Below are 23,619 nucleotides of genomic sequence, written 5' to 3' on the forward strand. Positions count from 1 at the left end.
TTCTGCATTTTGTGGGGACTTTGAAAGATTCCTTTTTGTCAGCTTTTGTTTGCTATGCAAGTGTTGCAGCTGCATATTAAGTGTGTTTTAAGGATGTGACAGCCCTGCTCGGAGGTTGGGAAGACTTTTGACTTGCCTACAACACAGTTTTAGGGTTTAAATCCCTATTTTTTTTCAGAGTACTTGTCCATATACTTTTGCTGTTTTTTAAGGAAGAACATTATGACTCCTCATTTCCATTTAAAGTGTAAAGTCCTTTTTTTTTTCAGGATCACTTGAAGGAAAACCAACTAATTTGTACAATTAACTCATAGAATTAAAACATAGTCAAAAGTTCTACAGTCAAACATCAATCCCTGCATTTTCTCTGTGTTTGGGGGGGAATGGCAGGAGGGGATGGATTGACAGAGGGATGGTCACACTGCAGTTCCATCCTTCCTGGAAACAAACTTACCCTTGTGAAAATGAAGTTTATAAGGATTCTAATAGGATTTGTAGCATATCCTAATGGAACAGCTTGTTCTCCCTGAAGGAGGAAATAAATTCCTCTGGGCTTACCATTTTAGGCTGATCTGAAATGGGTTTTATGGTAAAATGTCCAGTTTAAATACCATTGGTAATTCAAATTGTTAACTGAAATACAAGATAGGGATTCTGCCCCCAGCATCCATAGAAATGTGGTTATACATGGAAGTCATTTCACCAGGAATGCTTCAGTTGTGATTGTTTGAGATACACTATGGAAATTTATCCAGTCTGCTCAGTTTATCTGTTTTTTGGGGTCTGTGAAAACTTTTGGAATTAGAAAACGCTTTTGTATTTGATGACTGACGATGTATTTGTCGTGGACAAAAGTGTAGAGGGAAGGGGATGAGGAGAAGTGACGGGAACTATGATTTAATTGTGTGACTTTGGAAAACACACTCCTAATTTTCAGGGATTGATGGCATTTGTAGGTGGCCGAGGAAGCAGAAATGGCTCCTTTAGTCTTGTCCTGGACAATTTTTATTTGGAAATTCAGTTGTTGCCTTTCAGCTTTGGCTGCCTCAGGCTGTTACAGGAGTTCTGACACTGCTTCAGAGTGCAGGGGAATAGTCCTGGAAGTGTCTCCATCCCTGGAAGTGTCCAAGGCCAGGTTGGATGGGGCTTGGAGCAACCTGGTCCAGTGGAAGGTGTCCCTGCCCATGGCAGGGATTGGAACTTGATCACCTTTAATTTCCCTCCCAATCCAAACCATTCTGTGATTCTGTGACTGTTAAAGTGTTTGGACCCACTAGTAGGTTGTATTTATTTTGGGTTTGTCTGATGCTGTGCTTGAGCCAACAGCTTATTTATTATTATTTATTAGTGCTTTTTAGAGAGAGAATAAGTTTTTTTTAAAGTATATTTGCAACCCCTGTTTCTGTAGTGTCCAGATGAGACCATTCCTGTGCTCCTCGTGCACAACAGAGTGTTTGAAATCCGTGAGGAACTGAGACACTGGGGCAGCTCCTGTGCTGGGAGCAGAGCTGGACAGTAATGCCTAGTTCTGGTTTGGGTGAAGTTTTTTAAGAAATTGCTGTAGACTTTTAGATGTTTCTCCCATCACGGTGGTCTGAGCAGCCCAGCTCTGCCTCTGCAGGGTTTGATTTGGGGCTCAAGTCTGATACCAGGAGTCGCTGCTTTGGGGTTTTCCTTCTGGGGAACAGCAGGGAGGGGATTTGACTTTTGGGAAAGGTTCATGTGCATTAAATGAGTTCTGATCTAGAACAGCAGCGTTCTGATTCGGTTGCTGTAGGAACAGGTTCATTGTTTTGTAACTAAGGAGGGTGAAAGTTGTGAGTAGTTAATGAGGAAGAACTTGAGTTCTTCTTTTCTGTGTGTAGTTACAGCTCAACTTGAAGTGTCAGATTTGGGGTTGGGAAACCACAGACCTGGGTTCTTCCCTCAGGGGTTGTGGGACTGGGAGGGAAGCTCCTCCTCTGGAGATGGGGAGGAGGAATGTCCTGAATTTCTGTCTCATCCGCAGCAGCACCAAAAGCTGAACTGAAAGGAGATTATTTCAAGTGCCCCCTGAAAGGCTCAGAATTTCTCCCTCAATGAGAGAGAACAGGCAAGAGCTGCTGAGCACTGGAATCCATCTCCATTTCCTTCTGATCACCTGTACACATGGAACGGGATCCACGTCCAGCATCCAATCCTGCCTGTTCCCACGTCACTTTGGGTGCAATTCCTGTTGCACATGTGTAGTCCCTCAGCCCTTCCCTTCATTTTAGACCAGTTGGCTTAAAAAAACATTTTATTTTTTGAATATTTCACCTTTATTGGGATGTAGCTTAGAAGTTTGAATCAACTGCTGATGTAGTTTGGGTTTTGAGTATTTTTTTTCCCTTTCTTCTTTTGATCACTGTTGTGATTAAAATACTTTTTCTCTTTGCTCTCCAAAAGAGTGGCAGATACTCCTGGTAGGGGCTCTCTAGGGGTGTGTGAAGTTCTGTGCCAGCATCTTGCCATTCCAGTAGTTGTTTGCTAACGTGGAGAGGGGGCTGAGCTGCCAAGTCGTCTTTGAAGTTTAATTGTTTAATAACAGAACACATGATCTTCCCTTGCAAACCTTATTTTATATGGTAATTGGCTCGTTTGCTCTCTGGTTATCAATTTAACTTCTCTACCACAAACATCTGTACTGGCATTGTGTTAATGCTAAACACTGACACAGCTAAACTATGGAAGTGTGTTTGAAAAACATTTATTAATTCATTAACTGGGAAGTAATTGATAAAATGAGCACTTCTATGTTATTATCCCTTTGTAAGCAGCTTGGCATTTGCTCCATAAACCAGAAAAGCAAAGGCACTTTGAAAAAATAATGTGTTTCAAATTCTTAATCTCCTAAATCTAAACTAATTGAGAGCAGGTAATAGGATATCCAGTTAACTTTCATTTTTTGTGGCAAAAAATGTGAATCTTATGATTCAATATTAGTGCCCCTTTCTGGATGATGTCCCAGACTGAAGCCATACCAGTTGCCAGAGATATTTGAGTACTTTCCAAATGTCTTCATTACAAGTTAAACATTAGTGGAGAAAACAGAAATCACCCCAGAACTTTACTGGGTTCAGTTTTGGATTTCAGTTCTTCCCTGTGAGGGTGGGGAGGCCCTGGCCCAGGTTGCCCAGAGAAGCTGTGGCTGCCCCATCCCTGCAAGTGTCCAAGGCCAGGTTGGATGGGGCTTGGAGCAGCCTGGGCTAGTGGAAGGTGTCCCTGCCCATGGCAGGGGGTGGGATGGGCTGGGCTTTAAGGTCTCTCCCAGCTCAAACCATTTTGGGATTCCCATGATGAGTTTTCTAGACAAGTTTCGTGTTTTGACAGTGAATGTTGCTGGCTTGTGTCCCTCAGGGTTCCTGTGACAAGTTTAATACGTGGCCAAGGAATTAAGATCCACCTGTAACGAATTTTATGAAAATAGAAGCATTTGTACATTGGGGGGAAAATGAACTTTTCCAATATTTATATTCCCTTCTTTCAGCTCTGCCAGCATTGCAGGAATCGATATGTGTGTGTGTGTGTGTCTGAATACATGTGGAGACAGAGATGGAAAGGAAATGAGAACATAAACTATTGATCAAGCAGGCTGGAACAAAATGACTCATTAGTTAAAACCGGCTAACGATGAGCGAGCAATGATCTGTCTGGGGCTGGCAGCAGGATGATGCATCTGGGAAGGGCACAGGCAGCAGGATGGATCGGGGCAGAGATTTGCTGTAGTGCTGACACCCTATTTATGCCATTTTTCAAGCCACTGGTGAGACACATCTGAAATTACATGTAAATGATTGAAACTCCGTGGGCTGGGAGATGAATGCAGAGGGTTCTGAGGAAACACAACTTGTTGAGCCGGGCAAAATAAAGGGATATGGGAAGGGAGGGAGGAATGGTACAGCTTGCAATAAATAAAAATGCTGAGGATAAGTGCCAGGGAGGAATAAAAAAAAATAAAAAATAATTCTCATAGGGAATAAATAATAGCAGTTTTGTGACAAATAAACTCAGAAGAGAGTTTCAGTGTCGGAGTTGTATACAGGGATAACCATCGGAGAGTAAGCACAGAAATACCTGAATTAAGGTGGGATTGATGGAGTGTTTGGTGCTTTTGGGGGAAGTTGATGTGAAGTGCATGTCTGAAGTCACAGGCAGCTGGGCTCAACCCCAGATTTTTGCTCCTGTGAGAGAGTTTGAGCAGCTTTGTGTAGATTTACACTCTTATCTGACAGTTAAACCACCTTCTTTCTAAAAATAAATATTTCTGTTTATTAATGTTCTCCTAATTAATTTATAATCCAAAACTGAGGGATTTTTGGGGAGCTGGTCATCTCCATCTCTTTGTTTACAAGATATTAAATCCATTTACAGACCTTTGCCATCACTTCACAGGAAGAAGTAAAACAAGGATTCCGTATCCCAGCACGAAATAAATCCCCTTGACAGGCCAAGTGTGTAAACTGTTTGTCTAAACTCCGTGGCCCTTCCATATTGACTTTCTTTGCTAAATATTAAAGGGCAAAAGGCTGCTTTGGGCTTTCCTGGAACTCCAGCCATCAGAGCTGCCAGCACAAGGAAGCAAATGCCCTTGTGTCAGGAAGTGTAGTGAAAACAAACAAATAGGTGGGCATTCCTCGTAGCAGGTGATGCTCACACAGTAAGGGCCTGCTGAGTGAAGGAGTGGAGAGGCCTCACATGCAGCTGGAGGGTTCCTGGAGGCACATGTGTGTTCACAGACAGCCTTTGTCATGTCTCTGCAATGGTCACCTGGGGCTCGTGTTGCCAAACAGTTCTGTGTCTTTGAGTTTTTATGGATTTTAAATGTCTTGAATTTAATTAATCTCATTCTGAGGACTTAAGGACACGTTAAAGGCAGCCAAGGCCCAGAGGCACCACCTTTGGTGCAGGTTGTTAGTGAAGGACCTGTCTGTTCTGCTGTTACCAGATACACAGCTTCACTTGTAGATGTCTGTGAGGTGCTGTCAGTGTGTCCAGAGGCACAGGGATGCACCTGTACATGGAGTCTCCTTGGCTTACACACACCAGAGAAGAAGCTCTTTGGATCAGTGCAGCACCAGCTGCACTAATTGATAACCTGAATTTCTTCACAGGAACACAAGGCAGTGGTGCCCCTGGAAAGTTTCATCTTAAGTTTTGTGTCCATTCATGTTTAAAAGTCTTTTTTAATATAATGTTAGCTTTTTTTTCCTGTTGACTTAAGTACTGAGAACAGAGAACTCCCTGAGGTTTAACTTTACACTTTATGCATCTTGGTTCAATTTCTTCTTTCTTGTATTCTCAAAGAGGCCATTCCAAATTCAGACCATTGGCTGGATCACAGGATGGTTTGGGTTGGAAGGGACCTCAAAGCTCACCTCATTCCAACCCTCTGCCATGGGCAGGGCCACCTTCCACCAGACCAGGTTGCTCCAAGCCCCGTCCAACTTGACCCAAATGCAATTGTGAAAGAACTCAGAGTTTGTATCAGCGTCTGTCAAACCCTGAGCTACAAATCTTTGCTGCTGCTGGAGTCCCCACAGCCACCCCTGTGTGCCAGACTGTGTGTGAGGTGTGTTTTTCTGGGTGCTGACACCATCCTCTGTCCATCTTGCCCTTTCCCTGCAGTTCCCCCCGAGTTCCTGAAGCGACCTGCCAACATCTACGCTCACGAGTCCATGGACATCGTGTTCGAGTGTGAGGTGACCGGGAAACCCACCCCCACCGTGAAGTGGGTCAAGAATGGAGATGTGGTGATCCCCAGTGACTACTTCAAAATTGTTGTAAGTAAATTGTCCATCTTGACCTGATAGTTCTCCTGCATCTGTTCATGGAAACTGGGTTCTTTTATAGGAACTGCTTCTTGCTTTTGCCCTTTTGATGTTTAGGGCCTGGAAGAGAAATGGTTTGTTGAAACCTTTAATGCATGTTGCTTATGTTGTATGAGTTGATGTCTTTATAGCTTAGGTTTTCCACAGGAGACAGACAGAGTGCCATAAGGCACTGTCCCAGTACAGGCTCACCACGACCACTTACTGTGGGTTCTGCGTTGTCTGTGCTCCATAAAAATTACAATTTCAAGCAGGAGGTGAGATACAAATATAACTGAGCTGTGGATCGTGAGTTTTGGCACATGAGTACTTCCAGAGGGAAATTTTAGATGTAGTGCAAGTCATTATTGAGGCCTAGTTGAGAACTTAATGGCTGTATAATTGGGTGTACCTGAGGTTGTGGGGTTGTAACAGGGAGCTCTGCACTTGAGTCAGTGCTTAAAATACCACCAAAATGGCTGGGAAATGTGATGCTTGAAAATGATGCCACCAGTGAGAGCTGCTGCTGCTTTGGATACCCTCTAACTTGAGGATTCAGTGCAAAGGAGGTGAAATCCAAACACCCTGTTCCTGTTGGAAGTTCCTCCTGTCACAGTAAAAGTGCCCAAATGACACCACTGTTTTGGCAATTGCAGCCCTTTTTTTAAGCGTTGTTTTTTCCCCTTTGCTCCTCAGAAAGAACATAACCTGCAAGTTTTGGGTCTGGTGAAGTCTGATGAAGGATTCTACCAGTGCATTGCAGAAAATGATGTTGGGAATGCACAGGCTGGAGCCCAGCTGATAATCCTTGACCTTGGTAAGATAAACTGGGACAGCAGAGAGCCAAAAGATGGGGAGGGACATTCCAAGGGACATTTTCCACATGATGGGTTATATTTGTAACTCAGCTAGAGCAGGATGATTGTCTAAAATCCTGTGAGTGATTCAGCATCATCTTGTGTACACTTAAAGTTACTGAGGGGGAATTAAGGAATTCTGTAGGATTCACCCTGTATTTTGGAAAATATTTGGGGCAATTATAAACCATTAAAATATGGCTGCAGGCTGAGATTTAAAAATAATAACGGAATAGCCGAAATGAAACAACCCCTGAAATCACAAACCTGAAAAGGCAGCACTTATGGAGCCCACCCCAAATCAAGTATTTTACATCAAAGTCAATCCAGTGTTAGAAGCTTTTTTTCTGCTTTGAGTGTAAAAAATATTTGACTTTGTCATTTCTGCAAACTACAGCTGCACATTTGTTGAGTTACAGCTGCAGCTTAAGATAAATATTTATTATTGTGCTCCAGTCAGTGGAGTTACTGCCAGCACTCACCTTGCAGTACCCTGCTTCAGGTTGGGATGGTGAAGGAGAGTAATTAAGATTAAAGAAAAAAAGAAAGATAGTACAAATATCATTTTGAGGGCATCAGCTTGTTTGGCTCTTTCAGGTCACACAATTCTTAAAAATAATTTCTAAGAGCCCAAGGAAGAAAACTGAGAGTGAGAGGAATGAGAGGAAAGACAAGTCAGACAAGAAAATGTTAAACCCATACTTTAGGGGGGCTTTTATGTTGCCTTGGTGGGGGGATGGTTTTAAAATTCTAATTTATTTCTTATTTGGATTGAGAAGATTTAGAAGAAACAGTCTTAGGTGTGGTTGGAGGCTTGAGGGAACTTTGCACTTGGAATTTGAACAGGTGTGAGTCTGCTATCCCTGGGTTTGTGCAGAGAGCAAGCTGTCAGGAGTGTGCCCTAAGGAGAGATTTCCCAGTTATTTTCTAATTGTTTTGTAGAGTAACTGTGCTCTTACAACTCCTTCTGAACTCCTGTTTGGGTCTGGGTGTGTTTCATTGCTGGCCGAAGAGCTGCAGGTACTTCCCACAATTATTTGGGGAATGCAAGGTGCCCTCTCCTGGGTTCAGTAGCTTTAATGCCATGGAGCTTTGGGATTCCAACCTCTGAGCAGGGTTAGGCATCCAGACCCAGCACTGCTCCACTGTCATCAGGTTGCCAGAAAAATTATTAAAAGTGATTTAATTTCTGCTCTGCATTAATCACCTGAGTGGTTTCCAGGTCTGTCAAGCGGAACCATTATTCTGTATTTTCCACGTTTGAAAAATACTGAATAATTAATGGCCTTGGGTTTTGAAACCCTGGCCAGGCTTGTACTTGCACCCAGTTCCCAGCAGTGGTTTATTAATGACTATTACTGTTATTCCTGGAGTTCCTGTGGTCTCTCTCCTCTTCCTTTCCCTCTGCTGCCCTTTGCCCGGTGGTTTCTTCTTCCTGTCCTGCTCTGGCAGCTCGTCCTGCCATCCTGAAGGGCTTTGCCTTATAATGCTGTCCTTTCTCTTTTGCATGCTGCCAAAGGATGTGGATCAGTGGTGGACTCTCATTTTGGGTGTAAAGATACCCCTGAAGTTGTATGGCTCTGCTCCCTGCCCTGCAGTGCCTTAGAAATGCACCCCTGGGTCACTGAGGGGGTTTGGGTGTTGTTCTCCAGCACTGGGAAAACCACATGGGACAACTGTGGAAGTACTTGGAATTGTGCTGTGGAGTGGTTGCATAAAAAGGAGTGCAAGGAGGAATGAATGTGCCGTGTCTCAGCTGTGATACATGAAAACTGGCATTTCCAGTTGGAGAAAATGCAGATATTTTAATACCTTCTCACAGTATATGAACAGTGAAGAAGGAAACTGTTCAGGGAACGAGGGAGAAGGTATCACATGTAGGAGTTCTTTCATGACAGCAACCTTGGTATGAAAATTCAAAACACTAATTTGAGCAAAAACTATTCTGAACATTTCAGTCATTAATTCAGAAAGCTTTTTTAAAATTTATTTCATACCTGGTGATGAGAAATACCAGCTTCGTCAATTTGAAAAGTAATTGCCGTGAAAAACTGTTGACTAAATGTGAAAAAAGTTCTTCTCAGTTAGCAGTGCATCCCTTCCTTTGCTGTTCTGTTTGCTCCTTCCCGACTGGAGCTGGCAAACTCTGCCTATTGACAAACTATTTCTCATTAGCCCTTTTGCTTGTCAAATTGATCTCTAATGAGTTAAATGGAAATGAGAAAGGAGAAGCCCGAGGGAGTTTGGAAAAGCATTTACCTGCTACCAGGAAAGGTTTCCTGTGTTTGGGCAGATTTCTGGCATTCAGGGAGCAGGACTTTGGTGATTTACCTGGTGCCCAGTGTGTGTGTGTTGGGCACAGCCCAGTCTGTGTGTGACTCTCAGCTGCTACAAGATAAATATAATCCTTGTTCAGACATAACTTGCTTTTAGGTTGGGCTTTTTTGGGTTTGGAGTGAGTTCTGAAGAGCTTTTAGTACATACAAAAGTTATTTGTGGAAAATACAGAACAAAGAGTTGACTGGCTAAATTGAAAGGCTTATTGGAGGGGCTTTTCTTTTCAACTTTGGTAATTCTGTTAATAAATTTACACTGTCCTTGGGAATGGACTGGCTGTGCAGAGTCCACAACTCTTGCTTCTTCAGGAATATGTAAAAGAATTGTGGCATTGAGAGGAGAGATTTTTAGGACAAGTCTTTGTAATTGAGAAGGTTTGGAGGGGAGGAGAGGGAGGAGGATTCAGGTCAGTGGTCGGAGTTAAATCCTCTTTATCCCCTGTACTGAACTTCAGGTGTAGAATTCTGCAAGGGAGATAAAAAGCTTTCCAAATATTTTGGGATTTGAAGTTGCATCCCTATTTCTCAGATACTGACCTTCCCCTGGACACTCAGTTCCTTTGGGAATCTCACTGGAGTTGTGGCTCTGCTTTTTAGGGGGAGTTTGAGAGCTCCCTCCAGGAAGGGAAGTTCTCTGCACTTTGTCAGTCTCTGCTCCTCTCTTTGCCTCGTGGAGTGAGAGATGAGTGATTTGATGTCCTGCAGATGCCCCCTTGGAGAACTCAGCGTATCCCAGTGAGAAGGAAGAACTTTCTCAGCACCCTCAAATCTCTCCTTGCCCTTTTTTTTTCTTCCAGTCCTCACTGACCAGCCCAGTTATGGACCAGGTACACCAATGCTCACTCAATTATAGCAAAGCCATTTCTTGTCATGTTACCCCAGCATTACTGTGTGTGGACTGTGAAAACCTCTGTGGTGGAGGTGTTGGGGGTTCCCTGCTGGAGGTGAAGTGCTGGTGACACGAGGGGACATTGAGCCAGGCCCCATAACCCGACCCCATCCAGGGAATCTGGGACTGCTCAGCGCTGCCTTTGGGGACTGCAAAAGAACAGGTGGCAGTAGGGATGGGGAGAGAGGCAGATGGTTCCCTGTCACCCCCATGAAAGGCATTTGACAAGTACTCAGGCACTCAGAAAAAAAAAGGAGTGATGCTTGAATGCTGTGTAAAGAAAATCATAGACTGTAAACAAATATGCCAGTTATGTGGAGAACAATTTCAAAACATCATTTGGAATGCACTGTGTCACCTCTAGAACTCTCAAGTGTGGTTTGTTGTGGGATTTCTCTACTTTTATACTACAGAAGTTGTTTTTTTCCCGTATATTGTGAGGTTTTGAGAGTTTGTACAGGAGTGAGATCTCAAGGAGTGAATCGGATTCGCTGCTGGTGTCCTGTAGGACACCACGTCGGGATTGTTTGTGGTGGAACTACCCATTTCTTTAAACTTAACTTTTTCATGAACAAAGGCTTCTGTCCAAGCAAGGGTATCCTGCATGTGATTTTATCATTCCAGCATGGGAAACTAGGACAAGGAATGAGAAGGTTTTAAGTAGTTACAATGCTGTGAGGCCTTTGGGATCACAGAGACATCTCGGGAGAGCGCCAAGGGTGGATGAAGGTTCTTTAGGAAGGAGGGGGCAGGGAAGTGAGGAAGAAGGTTGACTTCAGTGTACCTTTGGCTTGGAGAGAGTGATGAGCCAGCCTGGAGCTTTTGCACAGGGATCAGGGAATGGAAGGGCAGCGTGGTCGTGTGTGTCTGCTGGAGACCATCGAGGGCAAGGAGTAGGTGAAGCTTTTAACACGACTGCAGGTTGCAGGTCCTGGTTCGTGTGTGGGTTTTTCACTATGGTGTGTGTTGGGGTGGCAGCAGGGGAGGAAGTTTAGGGAGCAGGCTGGAATTCCTTGTTGCAGGCTGTCTGTGTCTGGCTGGGTGGAGGTGGAACTGAGAATTACAGCCTGGAACTTACAGACAGGAGATTTTGGCTTGTTCAGGGATATTTTTGGCAGGTTCCCATGGGAGACTGTGTGAATGGACAAGAAGGAAACTGTTTGCTTCTGAAGGGCAGTCTTCTCAAAGCACAGGAATGGTCTGCTCCAAAGTGCAGGAGTTGGAGCACGTGTGTCCAGGAGACCAGCAGGAATAAAGAAGGAACTCCTAACTGGGCTCAAACACAAAAAGAAAGTACACAGAATTTGAAACTAAAGGCAGAGAAATGAGGAATATTGCCTGGATGTGCAGGATGGAACTGGGAAAGACAAGGGAAGGTTATGGAGCAAATCCCCCTGGAAGACACATTATGGATACATGAAAGAGATGGTGGGGATGGACCCTCTTTGTCTCTGTGTCTGTATTTTTAATGTAACAGCCAAATCAGGACAATTTTGTGGTGTGCATTTCCTGCTGATCTCCTTAGGAGACACATTAATGTCTGGTGCTGGTGGCAGTTGGACATTACAAACCACATTTGATTAAAGTCTGACACCACTTCAGTTGCTCTGTATGGTATTAATTCCTCCACTGAGTTACATTACGTGAATCCTAATTCTGAGGGAGTTTTAAAGACATCATTTATTGACCTAAATTGGTGCTTTTTTTGTGCAATTGAATTCTGTCCAGGCCCGTTGCTGCATGAATAATTTCATTTTCTGTGGGTATTTCTCTGCCAGGGTTTGGCTGTGAACTGTCTCGAGACTCAGAGCACTGACAGGAGGTGGGGAGGGCTGGACTGGGCTGGGCTGGGCTGGGCTGGGCTGGGCTGGGCTGGGCTGAGGGCTTCTCTGACCCTCAGCACGGTGGAGAACATCAGAAGTGTGATCCGAGGGTTCTGGAGCCAGCACATTTCAGCTCAGATTGTGCTGCAAATGTGTCATTTCTGTCCTGCAAGTGGCACTGGACTGTTTGAGGTCACCTCAGGCTGACACAGACTCGGTGATTTGTGGGTCCCATTCCACACATAGGGAATGGGACCTAGGGAATTTCAGTTCCCCTACCTTGACACCAACAAAAGATTCCCAGCTCTAGTTGGATGTCAAATGCAATGTCAAAAGCCTTATATAAATCAAGATATATGAATTACTCTGTGTTTTCCATAATGATAAGTTCCATTATTCCATTGTAGGAGGCAGAGATAAGTTCTTTTTGACAAATTTTGGCTTCTGCTGAAAGAAATCCGAAAGTTGGCACTGTCAGGCTTGTGCTCTGATTTGAAAAACCCAGTTACACTTTTGAGTATTTGCCATATGTAAAAAATTGCATAAATATAACTGATACCCTTGCCTGGTTCAGGCCCCGAGGCTGACACTTCTCGTGGTACTTCAGGACCCATTTTGGATGATTTCACAGATATCAAATGTAACTTCTCAGGCTCCCACTTCTGACAGAGGTGATTTTTAGTGTTTCTTTGAGTCACATATTGTGAATCAAGACATTTAGTGTTGTTGTCAAGGTAATCCAGTAAAAACCTTCTCAGTCTATGGAATTCTATGGAGTTCTTGGAGACTATAGAAGTACTTGACAAATCTGCAGGGTGTTGTGGATGAAATGCCAGAGCAAGATAAAAAGAGTTCATTGAATAACAGAGAAGGACTCTGGGTGTTCCTCCTGCAGACTCTTCTGTTTCTGCACTCAGACAGAAATGTCTTTGTGTTCTTTCTGTCTTGTACAATTTTATGTGTCTTAATGGAAGGAAAATGGAAAGAGGTCCCTGTGGTTTTCAGGAGTGGCTTTCATGAATCTTAGAGTCCACCAGGGAAGAAATGATTTGTAGACTAAAACTGTATAGTGAGGCTGCAAAGCCTTGCAGACAAAAATTCACGTTTTCTGTCGAGAGGTAAAAGCACTCAAAGGAAACAGATCATGGATTTTGAGGGAGCGGGAGATGGTGACGGACCTGGCTTGGGACTGGAAGTTTAAGGTCCCTTCCAACCCACACCATCCTGTGGCAGCAGGTCTGTGCTGAGGGCACCCAGCTCTGCTGGACTGCAAACTGGGGAACTGCGAGAGACCCAGCTGCTCTCACAGGGGGAGAAGATCCAAAAGTAGGAGAATGGAAAATGCAGCGTGAGGGGCATCATAAGAGACAAGGGGAGCAGGGGAGTTACTTCCCTGCACTGTCTGTCACATGCCCACAATATCCACCTGGGTTTTCACTCAGCACACGTAAAGGTTTGTCCCTGAAAAGCTTTAAGAGCAACAAATGTAAAATCCCGACCCTCCCACTGTTTAAGGAGCAGCGGTGGTGCTGGTGCCACAGGAGGTGAAAGCATTCCCAAGTCGCTGCCTCAGTCCCAGTCTTAGGGAATCAAACCAGCCTCAGATGGTGGAGGAACAGCTTGGAAGTCTCATTTGTAGAGTTGTGTTTCAGGAACATAAACAGCATCTGAAATCACAAACTGACTTCAAACAGTCAAACCCAAAGCCAGACTCTGAGAATATTTTGTGCTGGTTGTGTACACTTGGTTGCTAATTTTCTGTAAACACAGCAGTGTGTTCTCCTCTTTAGTGCTGAAAGAGTTTTTTTTCTGGTTTAATTTTGATGTTAATTTACATTACTTAGCTATTATTCCTCAGGGAAAGGCAGCATTTGTGTTTCTCATGGCAGCATGTCTGTTCAAAATGGCCTGGAAGCTATTTGAATTCAGTAAGTTGCATTTCTTGACTCAATCCCTGTTTAATAAATGACCTTTATTTATTCCCTCTTTATGGGCCCTGCTTATATATAGTCTTATTGAGAAACTGAACTGATTAAACCACCCTAGATCTCAAACTTCCTGAATTTTAACTTGATGAATCGAGAAACTAAACAGTTCTCATATCATGCACTCAGTAGCCTATTCATGTTTAAAGCTGGCATGAGCTTTGAATAAATTGCTCTAATTTAGATTAAATTAGTAATAGATTAATGTTTGCCAGTGTGCAGTGAGTTGCAGGAAGGCATAACAGAATTTATAGGAGGCTTTGATTGTGCTTATTAGTTTTCATTTCTTGTTTTATGACTGTATTTACAGTTGACTTGGCAAAGAAATTTGAAAGCTCCTGATGGAATTCACACCGGATCGTGTGCGCCGTGACTTCAATTTAAGTCTGCTTGGCACAAATATGGGTTGTGGTGATGCTACTTATGCAGTTGAGCTTCGAAACACTTGGACTGTCACCTCTGTAATTTTGGTTTTCATGAGGGGAATTAATGGTTAAAAGGTACTTGGGTTTAAATTCTGTGTCATGTTGCAAAGAGGAATAATACGTAAGGAATGTTGGGGGGGGCAGAGCAAGAACCTGGAGGAGCAAAAGGCTTCCAAGTATTATGAGAAACATTCAACACACATTAATCCGTGTTTTCTGTCCTTCACCTGTATTTATTCCATATTTATTGTCCCGTTGTGTGAGTGGAAGGAGGTAGGATGTGTATACACTGTGCAGTGACTGGGAAAGAGGCTGGAAGGTTTTGAGTCCGTTTTATCTCTTCTGGCTAATCCTGAATTCCCAAGGGAGTTCCTCACTCCAGTAAAAATCTCTTTGCCACCAGAAAGGGTAATATCAGCAGATACACTTACCTCAATATCACTGAGCAAATCCACCAGTTCCAGTGATGCTTATGCTCCTATTTCATGTATTCCTGGAGCTTGGCTGGGCAGTGTATTGTCAGGAGGGAGTTCACTGGGAACAAAGCGGTGCCGCTCTGGAAACACGAGTGTGTTCAGTGGGAGCAGCTACAGCTGTTGAGTGATGGTTGATGGCTCCTCTGCCTGCATCTGGTTATAGGGGAAAATGCAAATAATCAGGGGGAAGAGCACTGGCTGCAGGGTTTTGATGCTTCAGTGTATCTCGATGGCTGTTTGCTTTTAGTGGTTTGTGCTTTTTTCGTTTTTAGATGAGTGCAATGGCAGGATTAGCTGTAGCTTGATATCTGTCATGCCTGCCCAAGGCATTTCTTCTGCCTTTATTCCTCATATCAAGGGTTGTGAAGATTGACAGAAATACCCTTAATTTGTAATTGATCCCAGGCTCGTGTTGGAAAAGGAAAATATCAGATTTTGTCAGTCTCGCACCAGCGGAGAGAACAAACGTGTGGATATGGCCTTAATTGGTTGCTTATATTTCAAAGTTGCTAAATTATACAGTAATAGCAGAGACAGCTGAATGCCATTTGGAGAAAGAGGGAGAGGATTGGTTTACAGTTTGGTCACATGTGTAATAAGACTCGTACACTCCAATATGTGAAGCTGGGAGAAGCCTCTCCTGGTGTCAGTTATTTCCCCAGCAGCCTTGACAAGATAACCTGGAAAGGCTCATGGGGTTTATACCATAAGGAAATGGTATAAATCTAACAAAGAAATCTCATTTTTGATAATGTGTGTCTGGTGTTGGAACTGGCTGCAGGATGTCACCGTTCTCGCTGCAATGGAAGAGCCTGTGTGGGCTTTTCCTGGTTGTTTCCCCTCTCCTGTCACCTTCTTCCCCCAAAAAGAAACTAATGGGTCCAAAGTCTTTAAAAGACAAATGGATTTTGTGTGGTTTTCCTGGTGACAGATCATCACTGAAGGCGCTATAGGAAAATACAGGAGAAGGAGGGAAGTCCTACCTAGGTCTGGATCACAGGGGATGGACATTCCCCTTTGGAACATCCCTGTCCTCTCTCCTGCTCTTCTTTAAATCTCATTGTTCAGGTGTTTTGAACAGTGGTCAATGACCACAGTAATCCACATCTAAAGTGTTGCATCTCTTGCTATAAACTCCATCGTGTACATCCAGGGAATAACCTTGAATTCCCATGTGCTGGGATGTGCAGGGCAAATTCCCAACCTCTGTGCTGAGGAAGGCAGCTGTATTTTAATAATGCTGATGGGGTTTGCTCTTCCTGTTAGAATTAGAAATATGGAGAAGCAAAGAACCATTACAGCTTTAAAAATAGAAAGTAAAAAAAAAAAGTTAGTTCGTGAGATTGACTTCTGTGTCATTTATATAAATTCCCAAACATCCTGATACCTCCTCTAGTTCCTGTAAAAACAGTGGGTCTGAGGTGGCCTCTAAATGGGAGCAAGGAGGAGGTACATATGGCTTTTAGCAGAGAAATCCAGTTGGAATGAATTAAAAAATCCAATACCACATCTAATAGTGTTACCCTGTATGTGGTTATAGACCAGAAGAGGAAAGGTGGGTTTGTGGGGACCTTCTCTCCCTTAAAAAAACAATAATTGTGGATAGATAAACCTGAATGGAAGAAAAATAGAGTTCATATAAGAAAAAAGTAGTTAAATGAGTAGTTAATAAGTAGTTAAGTAAGTCTGATAGAGAGCTGGGCAGAAATAAGGACAATTTTGACGTACAAACAGCTTTTTCAACCTCATCTGTTGCACCTTCAGGTTGCCAGAGTTGGTGCTGCCGAGTTGTTCAAGTGTCAGCAGCTCCTGAACTGAGGGAAATCACCTTCCACCTCCAAGTTATTTCTTGGAGAAAACCCCCTGTGTGCTGCTGGCTCAGCCCTGCAGGGGCTCCACCCAGGGAGCTGGGTGTCTGATCCCGAGGGAACTCCAAGGAGCGTTACAGTGACTTAAATGAAGGATTGCAGTTTAAAATCAGGGGTTGTCAGAGTGATCCACGAGGAGCAGGAGTTGTCTGCTGGGTTCATTTATTTCAGTTTAGCCTGTTGCTTTGAAAATACATCCTGCATGGTTGAGTCATGGCCACGGAATCCCGGAATGATTTCGGTTGGAAGGGACCTCAAAGCCCCTCCAGTCCCACCCCTGCCATGGGCAGGGACACCTTCCACTAACCCAGATTGCTCCAAACCCCATCCAGGGTGGCCTTGGAACCTTCCAGGGATGTGCTGATCCTGCTCTGCCAGCACAGCAGTGGTTCAGTCCTAAGCCTGCCTGGTTGGAGGATTATTGGGGATATTTGTAGCATTTCCAGCCCTGGTGGCCCCGTTACTTGGGGTGTGCAAACAGAGAGTGAAAACTGAGCATCCCTGTGGATCCCATGGAAGGAGATGTGGGAAGGCAAGGGACCTGCTCCAGGTGACAGGATGAGGTACTGGCAGAAACCCAGGGAAACTTTAGAATCTTGAAATCTTCAAATATGGAAAATCTTCAAATATGCTGGTGCAAAAACGAGCCCTGTCCAAAAGCACATGGTGTTTTTATTAATAACTGTTCCATAAAGAGCTTTGCTCAAATACAACACGTTTGCTTTTGAAATAAAATCTTTGCTTTCCTGTTATTGTTAAAGTCAAATTACAGCAGGTTGTTTCAGACTCTGCTGTTCTCAAGAGATTTCTTAATTCTGCATACAAGTTCAATTTATGAATATTTACAGTAAGAGGATACCCTGGGCAGAGTTCCTTGGGTGCATTTCCAGGCAGTTTTATAGTTCTATAGGTATGTTTTGTTTTGAGGTTTTGACTCTCCTTTCTCAAGGAGTCATTGTTAAAAAAAATACTGAATTCTTAAAAAATGGAATATTCACCACTGAATTTGAAGATGATATCCCTCGTTTTACAATATGTTGTTATGGTTGGAATTCCTTTCCCATAACAAAATCCAGTTCAAAGCAGTGAGTTTTGAACTCCTGGGGGACAGGTAGAGGTGTGTTTGGCTTATTTCCTTCTTTTTTATAACCTGAATCTTGTGACCAAAATCCATGTGGGGCTTTTTTTCCTTTCCATCCTCCTGGATGTGGTCAGAACCAGGGGGTTCCTGGGCAGGTGGGAGGGAGAGGCTCCCTGGAATGCGTCAGCAAGGCCCATCACACCTCTTTAATGGTTGTTTTATGAGACAGGAAAAAATCAAATTGCTTCCTCTCCACCAAAGCATTTCACGGTGAAATGAGAGCGGGAGGAGGGCTCGTTATCAGGAGGGGTTTTATGACTTCCTTTCAAACACGGGCTCACGGCCGGGACGTGTTTATCACTATATTTATATATCCCAATTTGTTCAGTGCCCAGCAGTGGCTGTTTACTTCGGAAAATAGAACCAAATAAATGCTTAAAAATCATAATCACTGAGTATTAGTTAAACATTCACTTGTTATGTATTTTTAGTGGATTTTTTGCAATAGTGTGCACCGAGTGAAGAGTAAATAACAGCTCTCATTCCCAGTGGTGATGTAAATTAATCTAAGGCAATTAAAAATTAAAAAAAAAGGCATTTTGCCTGCCTGCTTCGGGCAGAACGTGTCGGAATAGGGAAATAAATAAGCAAACATCTTTGATTCGTTTTATGAGGAATATGAGGGATGTGGTTTGGGGGAGAGTCCGTTCCTCAGGGTGGGGGATTGTGTTTGGGTTTTTAAGTCTGTGAGGGACAAAATTGATTCCAAGCGCTGTGTCAGGTTCTTGTCCTCAAGCTTCTTCCTTGAGCGAGGTGAAATGCTTCTGTGGAAGAGGAGTTAGTTTATTCAGGATGGAATAGCAGCAAAAAGTTTGATAGCACAAAAAAGAGGAGGATAATGATGTCCCTCCTTGAAAAGTAGGGACAGGCCAAGGGGGAATGGCTTCCTACTGCCAGAGGGCAGGGTTAGATGGGATATTGGGAAGAAATTCTTGGCTGTGAGGGTGGTGAGGCCCTGGCACATGTTGCCCAGAGAAGCTGTGGCTACCCCATCCCTGCAAGTGTCCAAGGATGGACAGGTTGGACGGGGCTTGGAGCAGCCTGGGATAGTGGAAGGTGTCCCTGCCCATGGCAGGGGGTGGAACTGGATGAGCTTTAAGGTCCCTCCAAGCCAAACCACTCTGGGATTCCATGGTTCTGTGCACAGGGGTCAGGGTTAGATGGATTTTCAGTGGGTCCCAGCCAGTGATGTCCAAACCCCTGCAATACAAACCAGCAGAACTGGGCTTGATTTCTGAGCCCCTGGGTTACACCAGGGTTACACACTGAGCAGTGCTGTGGGTCAGCTCCTCGGGTGTGCTCTGTGTTCCTGCAGGTTGAGTCCTCCAAGCAGTGCCAGGGACAGTGACTCCATGCCGAGCTGTGCTTCCCTGGAGGTGTTTGTTGGTCCAGGCGTTCTCGTGTTTCTCTTTCTGACACGTTTCCTTACGTAGCAAAAACACACACAAAGTTCTCCAGTTTAAATTATTTCATGAAGCATAACTGTGTTTACAAAACACTAAATTTGGGGGGGTTTTATGTCAAGCAGATGTAGATCTGTGTCTTACAGGTAAACAGGGTGCTTGTCATTATGAACTCCAGGAGATTCAGGAAATGTGTTCAGTCTATACAGGAGAAGTTACTTTAATACACTCTCCTTGCCACGTCTGTTTAGTCACTGTTTCAGTTTGCCTGAAAGCACCTCTTAGTGGAAGAACAGGAGTCTGATAGACTTCTTTTAATTAGGTTTTCCAAGGAAAGGAATTAATTCCGTTATTAGAACTGATCTATTGATTATATTGATATCAGCTTCAGCACTGTGGCCATTTGTCCTGTGAGAACTTACTAGGGCCAGGTGATTTGGTTTTCTTTGAATGTGGTGTCCCACAGGGAACAGCTGGGAATGACAAGGTGATGTCCCTTCTGTTGGAAAGTTGTGAATTTGGCATTTAAAGAAGGACTACAATTTGATGCAGGTAAAAACACAGAGGAAAAACAAGAGAGAAAGCAAAATTTTGAAGGTGTATAGTGTGGAGTTACTAATTTTGTTATTTTATAATGTTATATTACATTGCAGCCCAATGCTGCTGTTATTTGTAAATACTAGGAGGGTAAGAAAATCAGTGTTTTTTGAGTCTGACTCTTTGAAGCATCACAGCTGCTTAATCCTGGTCCAAGTTGAATCCTTCTGTTCCTGAGGGGGAGGACTGATCCCATATGTAAGAGCAAGGGCATTAGGGAAAAGAAAGAGTTTGAAAGTCTAGATTACCTTTCTGGAATCAGTTGAATAGTGAATTATGGGAAAAATATTATTTATTGAGTATTTATATGAACACCCCAAGTCAAAATTAAGCATATTGGTGTCTCTGAGGTATTATTTTTCTTACGGAATACAACTGAAATATTAAAGATGTTGAGATTTGAATATCCTAGGTCATGTTTTTTCTAACAGGTTTTTTTGGCAAAATCGTAATTTGCTGGTTTTAGTTGTGGTAGGTCTTCGTTGCTGAAATCAAAGATTTGTTCACATTTAAAAGCTCTAAAATGCACTCTGAAGTCCTTCCAAAGAGGACTTACTTTCCTCCTGCAGTTGTGTGTGTTAACTGATGCCCCAGGTTCCTCAGCAGCTCATTGCCCTTGGCCAGGTTTGCCTCGTTCCCAACTGCTGCATCATCTGCATCCTCAGAGGGTGCAGCTACAGAGTGTTCATTCCCATCAGGACAGACTTCCCACCCATTCCTGCTCCTGCATTGCTCAGATGGTCTTGGATCTTGCTGCCTTTGGAATGGAACTGGACTGGGAGGTGCTCCCAGGTCCCTGTCGGGTGTTCAGGGTAAGAGCTGCTTGAGGATGGGCCTGTGCAGGGCTGAGGGTTGGACTCCAGGGTCCTTGTGGGTCCCTTCCAACTCAGCATATTCTGGGATTCTGTGATGTCGGTGCTGGGCTCCCAGAACACCTGGATCACCCTCTGGTGCCTCTCCTGCTGCCTCAGCCACAGTTCCCAAATCCCTGATGCTCTCCTTGGACAGGGGCTGCAACCAGGGCTTTGCAAACAGTCAAATATGGCCAAGAATAGCAGAAATATGGTCACTAACCAGTTCTCCAAGTGTTTGTGCATCCCAATTCCTGCATTCCAATACCCCTTCCTGAGGTGGGTGGTAGCAGTGCCCTGTGAGGTCCCAGGGGAGCTGGACTGTCCCGGGTCACTCAGATAACAGCAGCACTGCCGGGGCAGATGACAGATAACATCCCTGTTCCTTTGTGTGGTGTGTCCAGGGCCATAATTGGGATGTTATTGCCAAACAGGAGGAAGCCCTGACTGTGCCAATAACGTACCACAGGAAAAAGGAAATCTAAACCGGAGGGGCTGGACAACATGGAAAATATTTCTAATAATTAACTAAAAACCGGGGCATTCCAGTGAGCAGTCTTCAGGTGTGGCACGGTGGACAGAGATCCCATCAGCATCCTGAGGTGATAATGATGGAGCAGCACCCCAGGCACACTCCAGCTGTTTGTTATCCCACCATGGTGAACTACACTGGGAGCACCAGGGGGGCATTTTTCCTGTAAGGTGAAAAGCCAGGACCACACCAGTGCATCCAGCTGATCAACACCTTTGCCTCTTCCACATCACCAGCCCAGTGCTGGTGACATTAAAACTTTATGCCTTTGCCAATGAGGGATTCAATTAGAGAAATTATTGATGGTGTTTATTTCAGAATCACAGAATATTCTGAGTTGGAAGGGACCTACAAGGATCATCGAGTCCAGCTCATAAGTGAATGGCCCTTATGGGGGTCAAACCCACAACTTTGGCCTGCTCTAATCTCATTTATTTGAGTCCAAATCCTTGTGGGTATTTGCACACCATGCAAAATACTTTTGATAAAATAGTTGCAATAGTTGATGTCTGCTCAGAAGGAGCCCTGGAAAGAGTAGCTTGGCAGAGGGGACTTGAGGATTAGTGATTAGAATGTTCTCTTACCTTGGATCCCTGGGATTCCTGCTGGGGTTGTCTTGCCTGGAAGTATGGTGTTAAAAAATTCTTGTTCCCATTTTTCTGCCCCCTCTGGAGGATTGCTCTGCCCTGCAGTGGGAATTGCTCTGCCCTGCAGTGGGGGGATGCAGCCAGTGGAACTCCACTACTCCTGTTTCAGGAGTTCTGACATCGTTCTGGTCCCTGTTACTGCACACCAGGAGATAAATTCCTGTGCAAACCACATGTCACTTGCTGAACATGCTTTTTTTAAAAATGAGATTCATGTGAAACTGTAGGAATAGTTCTGCAAAGAGTATTCCAGAGTTACTTTTTAAAAAGTGCTGAAAGATCCATTAGAAAGAGGAGACTTGTGTCGCACGTTCCTTGTTCCACCGAGCTGGGAAGCTCAGGGTAATAAAGCTGCTCCTTATTGGCGTTTACAGCTAATTGTGTGTAATTACTCATTAACACAGCTCTGCACTGCCGAGCACTCTGCTCACATGGCTGGGTACAAATCAGTTAGTGACGGCACTCCAGGCATTCTGAGCAAGAACAGGGAAAAAAGCAAGGAAACAACCCAGTCTTCTGACTCAGTCCCAGAATTATCAGCCAGCACCAAACTGCCACCAAGCTGGTATTTACCTGCAGCATTTGGGGGAGTTCCCCCTGTCACTGCCCCCCTCCAGGTGGGTTTGCAGGTCCTTTGTGCTGTGTTTGCTTCGCAGTTTCTTTTTCAGCTGTCAGGTTTTTGTGGTCCATGACTGTTCTCCCTGTAACGGTGTCAGAAGGAGCGTTGCTGGGTTTGAGCCTTGCACGAGGGTAAATCTGGCAGCTCTCCCAGACTCATCATCTCGATGCCTGCAGGTTCTTCAGCACTGTGTGCACATCACTTAAGTAAAAGATGGATCCATTTCATTATAGGGGAAGACAAATACACGAGTGTGTGGGATGGCTTTTAGATCAGCAGATGAATTTAAAAAATACTCCACTGTAACCAAATGGAACGATTTTTAAAGATGGCTAAGATGCACATTTTGCACAAAAAACTTGTAATTTGAAGCAGATCACCTGACAATATTGCCAAGATAGGTAAGAGAAAACAAAGTCTGAATGTAAGGTGGCAGATGATGTGGTTGGCATGTCAAGCTCTGAAAAGCCACAGCTGTCCTGAGGAACTGTCTGGTGATGTTCTCTGGGATTTGTTCTTTTTAAGTTCATACAGTAGAAATGCATCTCCTACAGCCTTCTGGAGTCAAAATGAGCAACTGCAGTGGTGCCTTAAGGAATTTGTTGTGCTGGAGTATCTTTCTTATTAAAAAGCAGAGGGGCTTTGTATGTGAAGTATTGGTAACAAATGTGTGAAGCCATCAAATATCCTGCCAGGATGGATCAGGAGATGGTGCTTCAGAGGGCGTTTGGCTGGTGCAGCTGGAAAACACAAGTTTGTTTTTATAACAGAACAGCTTCCCTACAGATTATTCCTCAAACTCTTTCATGGGTTTAAATTATATTATGAATGTAATTAGTTAATAGAAGGATGGGAAATTAAAGCTGTCTGCAGGGGAAATGTAGTCAATTGAAGTATAAAGTGAACAGAAATTTGGAATTTGAAGTGAAGTGGAAGTCAGTCAAGAAGGAAAATGTGGAAAACAATGAGCACCAGGAGGGTTCTGCAGAGTTCCTTGTTCCTCTGTGGAAACAGTGTGCAAGGAGTGATGGCTGGGGCAGGGAGGAGGTCTCCAGTCCAAGGGAATATTAACGTGGGCTGGGACTTAAACACAGGAGGAGCCTGGTTGATGTAACCAGGACCACATCTGTGGTCCCGGATTGGCACTGGAACTGTTGTTCAGGAGCAGGGATGGTTGTTGGAAGATCCCCTGGCCTTCACTCAGGGCTCTACTGAGTGATCTGCACCAGCAAGGGGAACCCTGAGGGAATGGGGCTCTGTCCAAGTCCAGAAGAGCTAAATGTGGTGCATTTCTGCAGGAAATCTAATTATGGAACATAAAAATAGGGGGTTTTAGATAAAA

The 23,619-nt window shown here is 44.1% G+C and overlaps 1 protein-coding gene across 1 annotated transcript in view; it reads left to right on the plus strand.

Annotated features, from left to right (window-relative positions):
• Nucleotides 1–23,619, plus strand: part of NEO1 (neogenin 1) — a gene marked incomplete at its 5' end in the record, with an annotated part of 170,729 nt that overhangs the window by 100,171 nt on the left and 46,939 nt on the right. Inside the window, 2 exons of the mRNA XM_027657552.1 lie at nucleotides 5,647–5,801; nucleotides 6,525–6,645. Of these exons, the coding sequence (XP_027513353.1) occupies nucleotides 5,647–5,801; nucleotides 6,525–6,645 (276 nt within the window). The remainder of the gene's footprint in view (nucleotides 1–5,646; nucleotides 5,802–6,524; nucleotides 6,646–23,619) is intronic.

The sequence above is a fragment of the Corapipo altera genome, unplaced genomic scaffold, assembly GCF_003945725.1.
Source record: "Corapipo altera isolate COAL_440 unplaced genomic scaffold, ASM394572v1 308, whole genome shotgun sequence".
In the NCBI taxonomy this organism is placed as follows: domain Eukaryota; kingdom Metazoa; phylum Chordata; class Aves; order Passeriformes; family Pipridae; genus Corapipo; species Corapipo altera.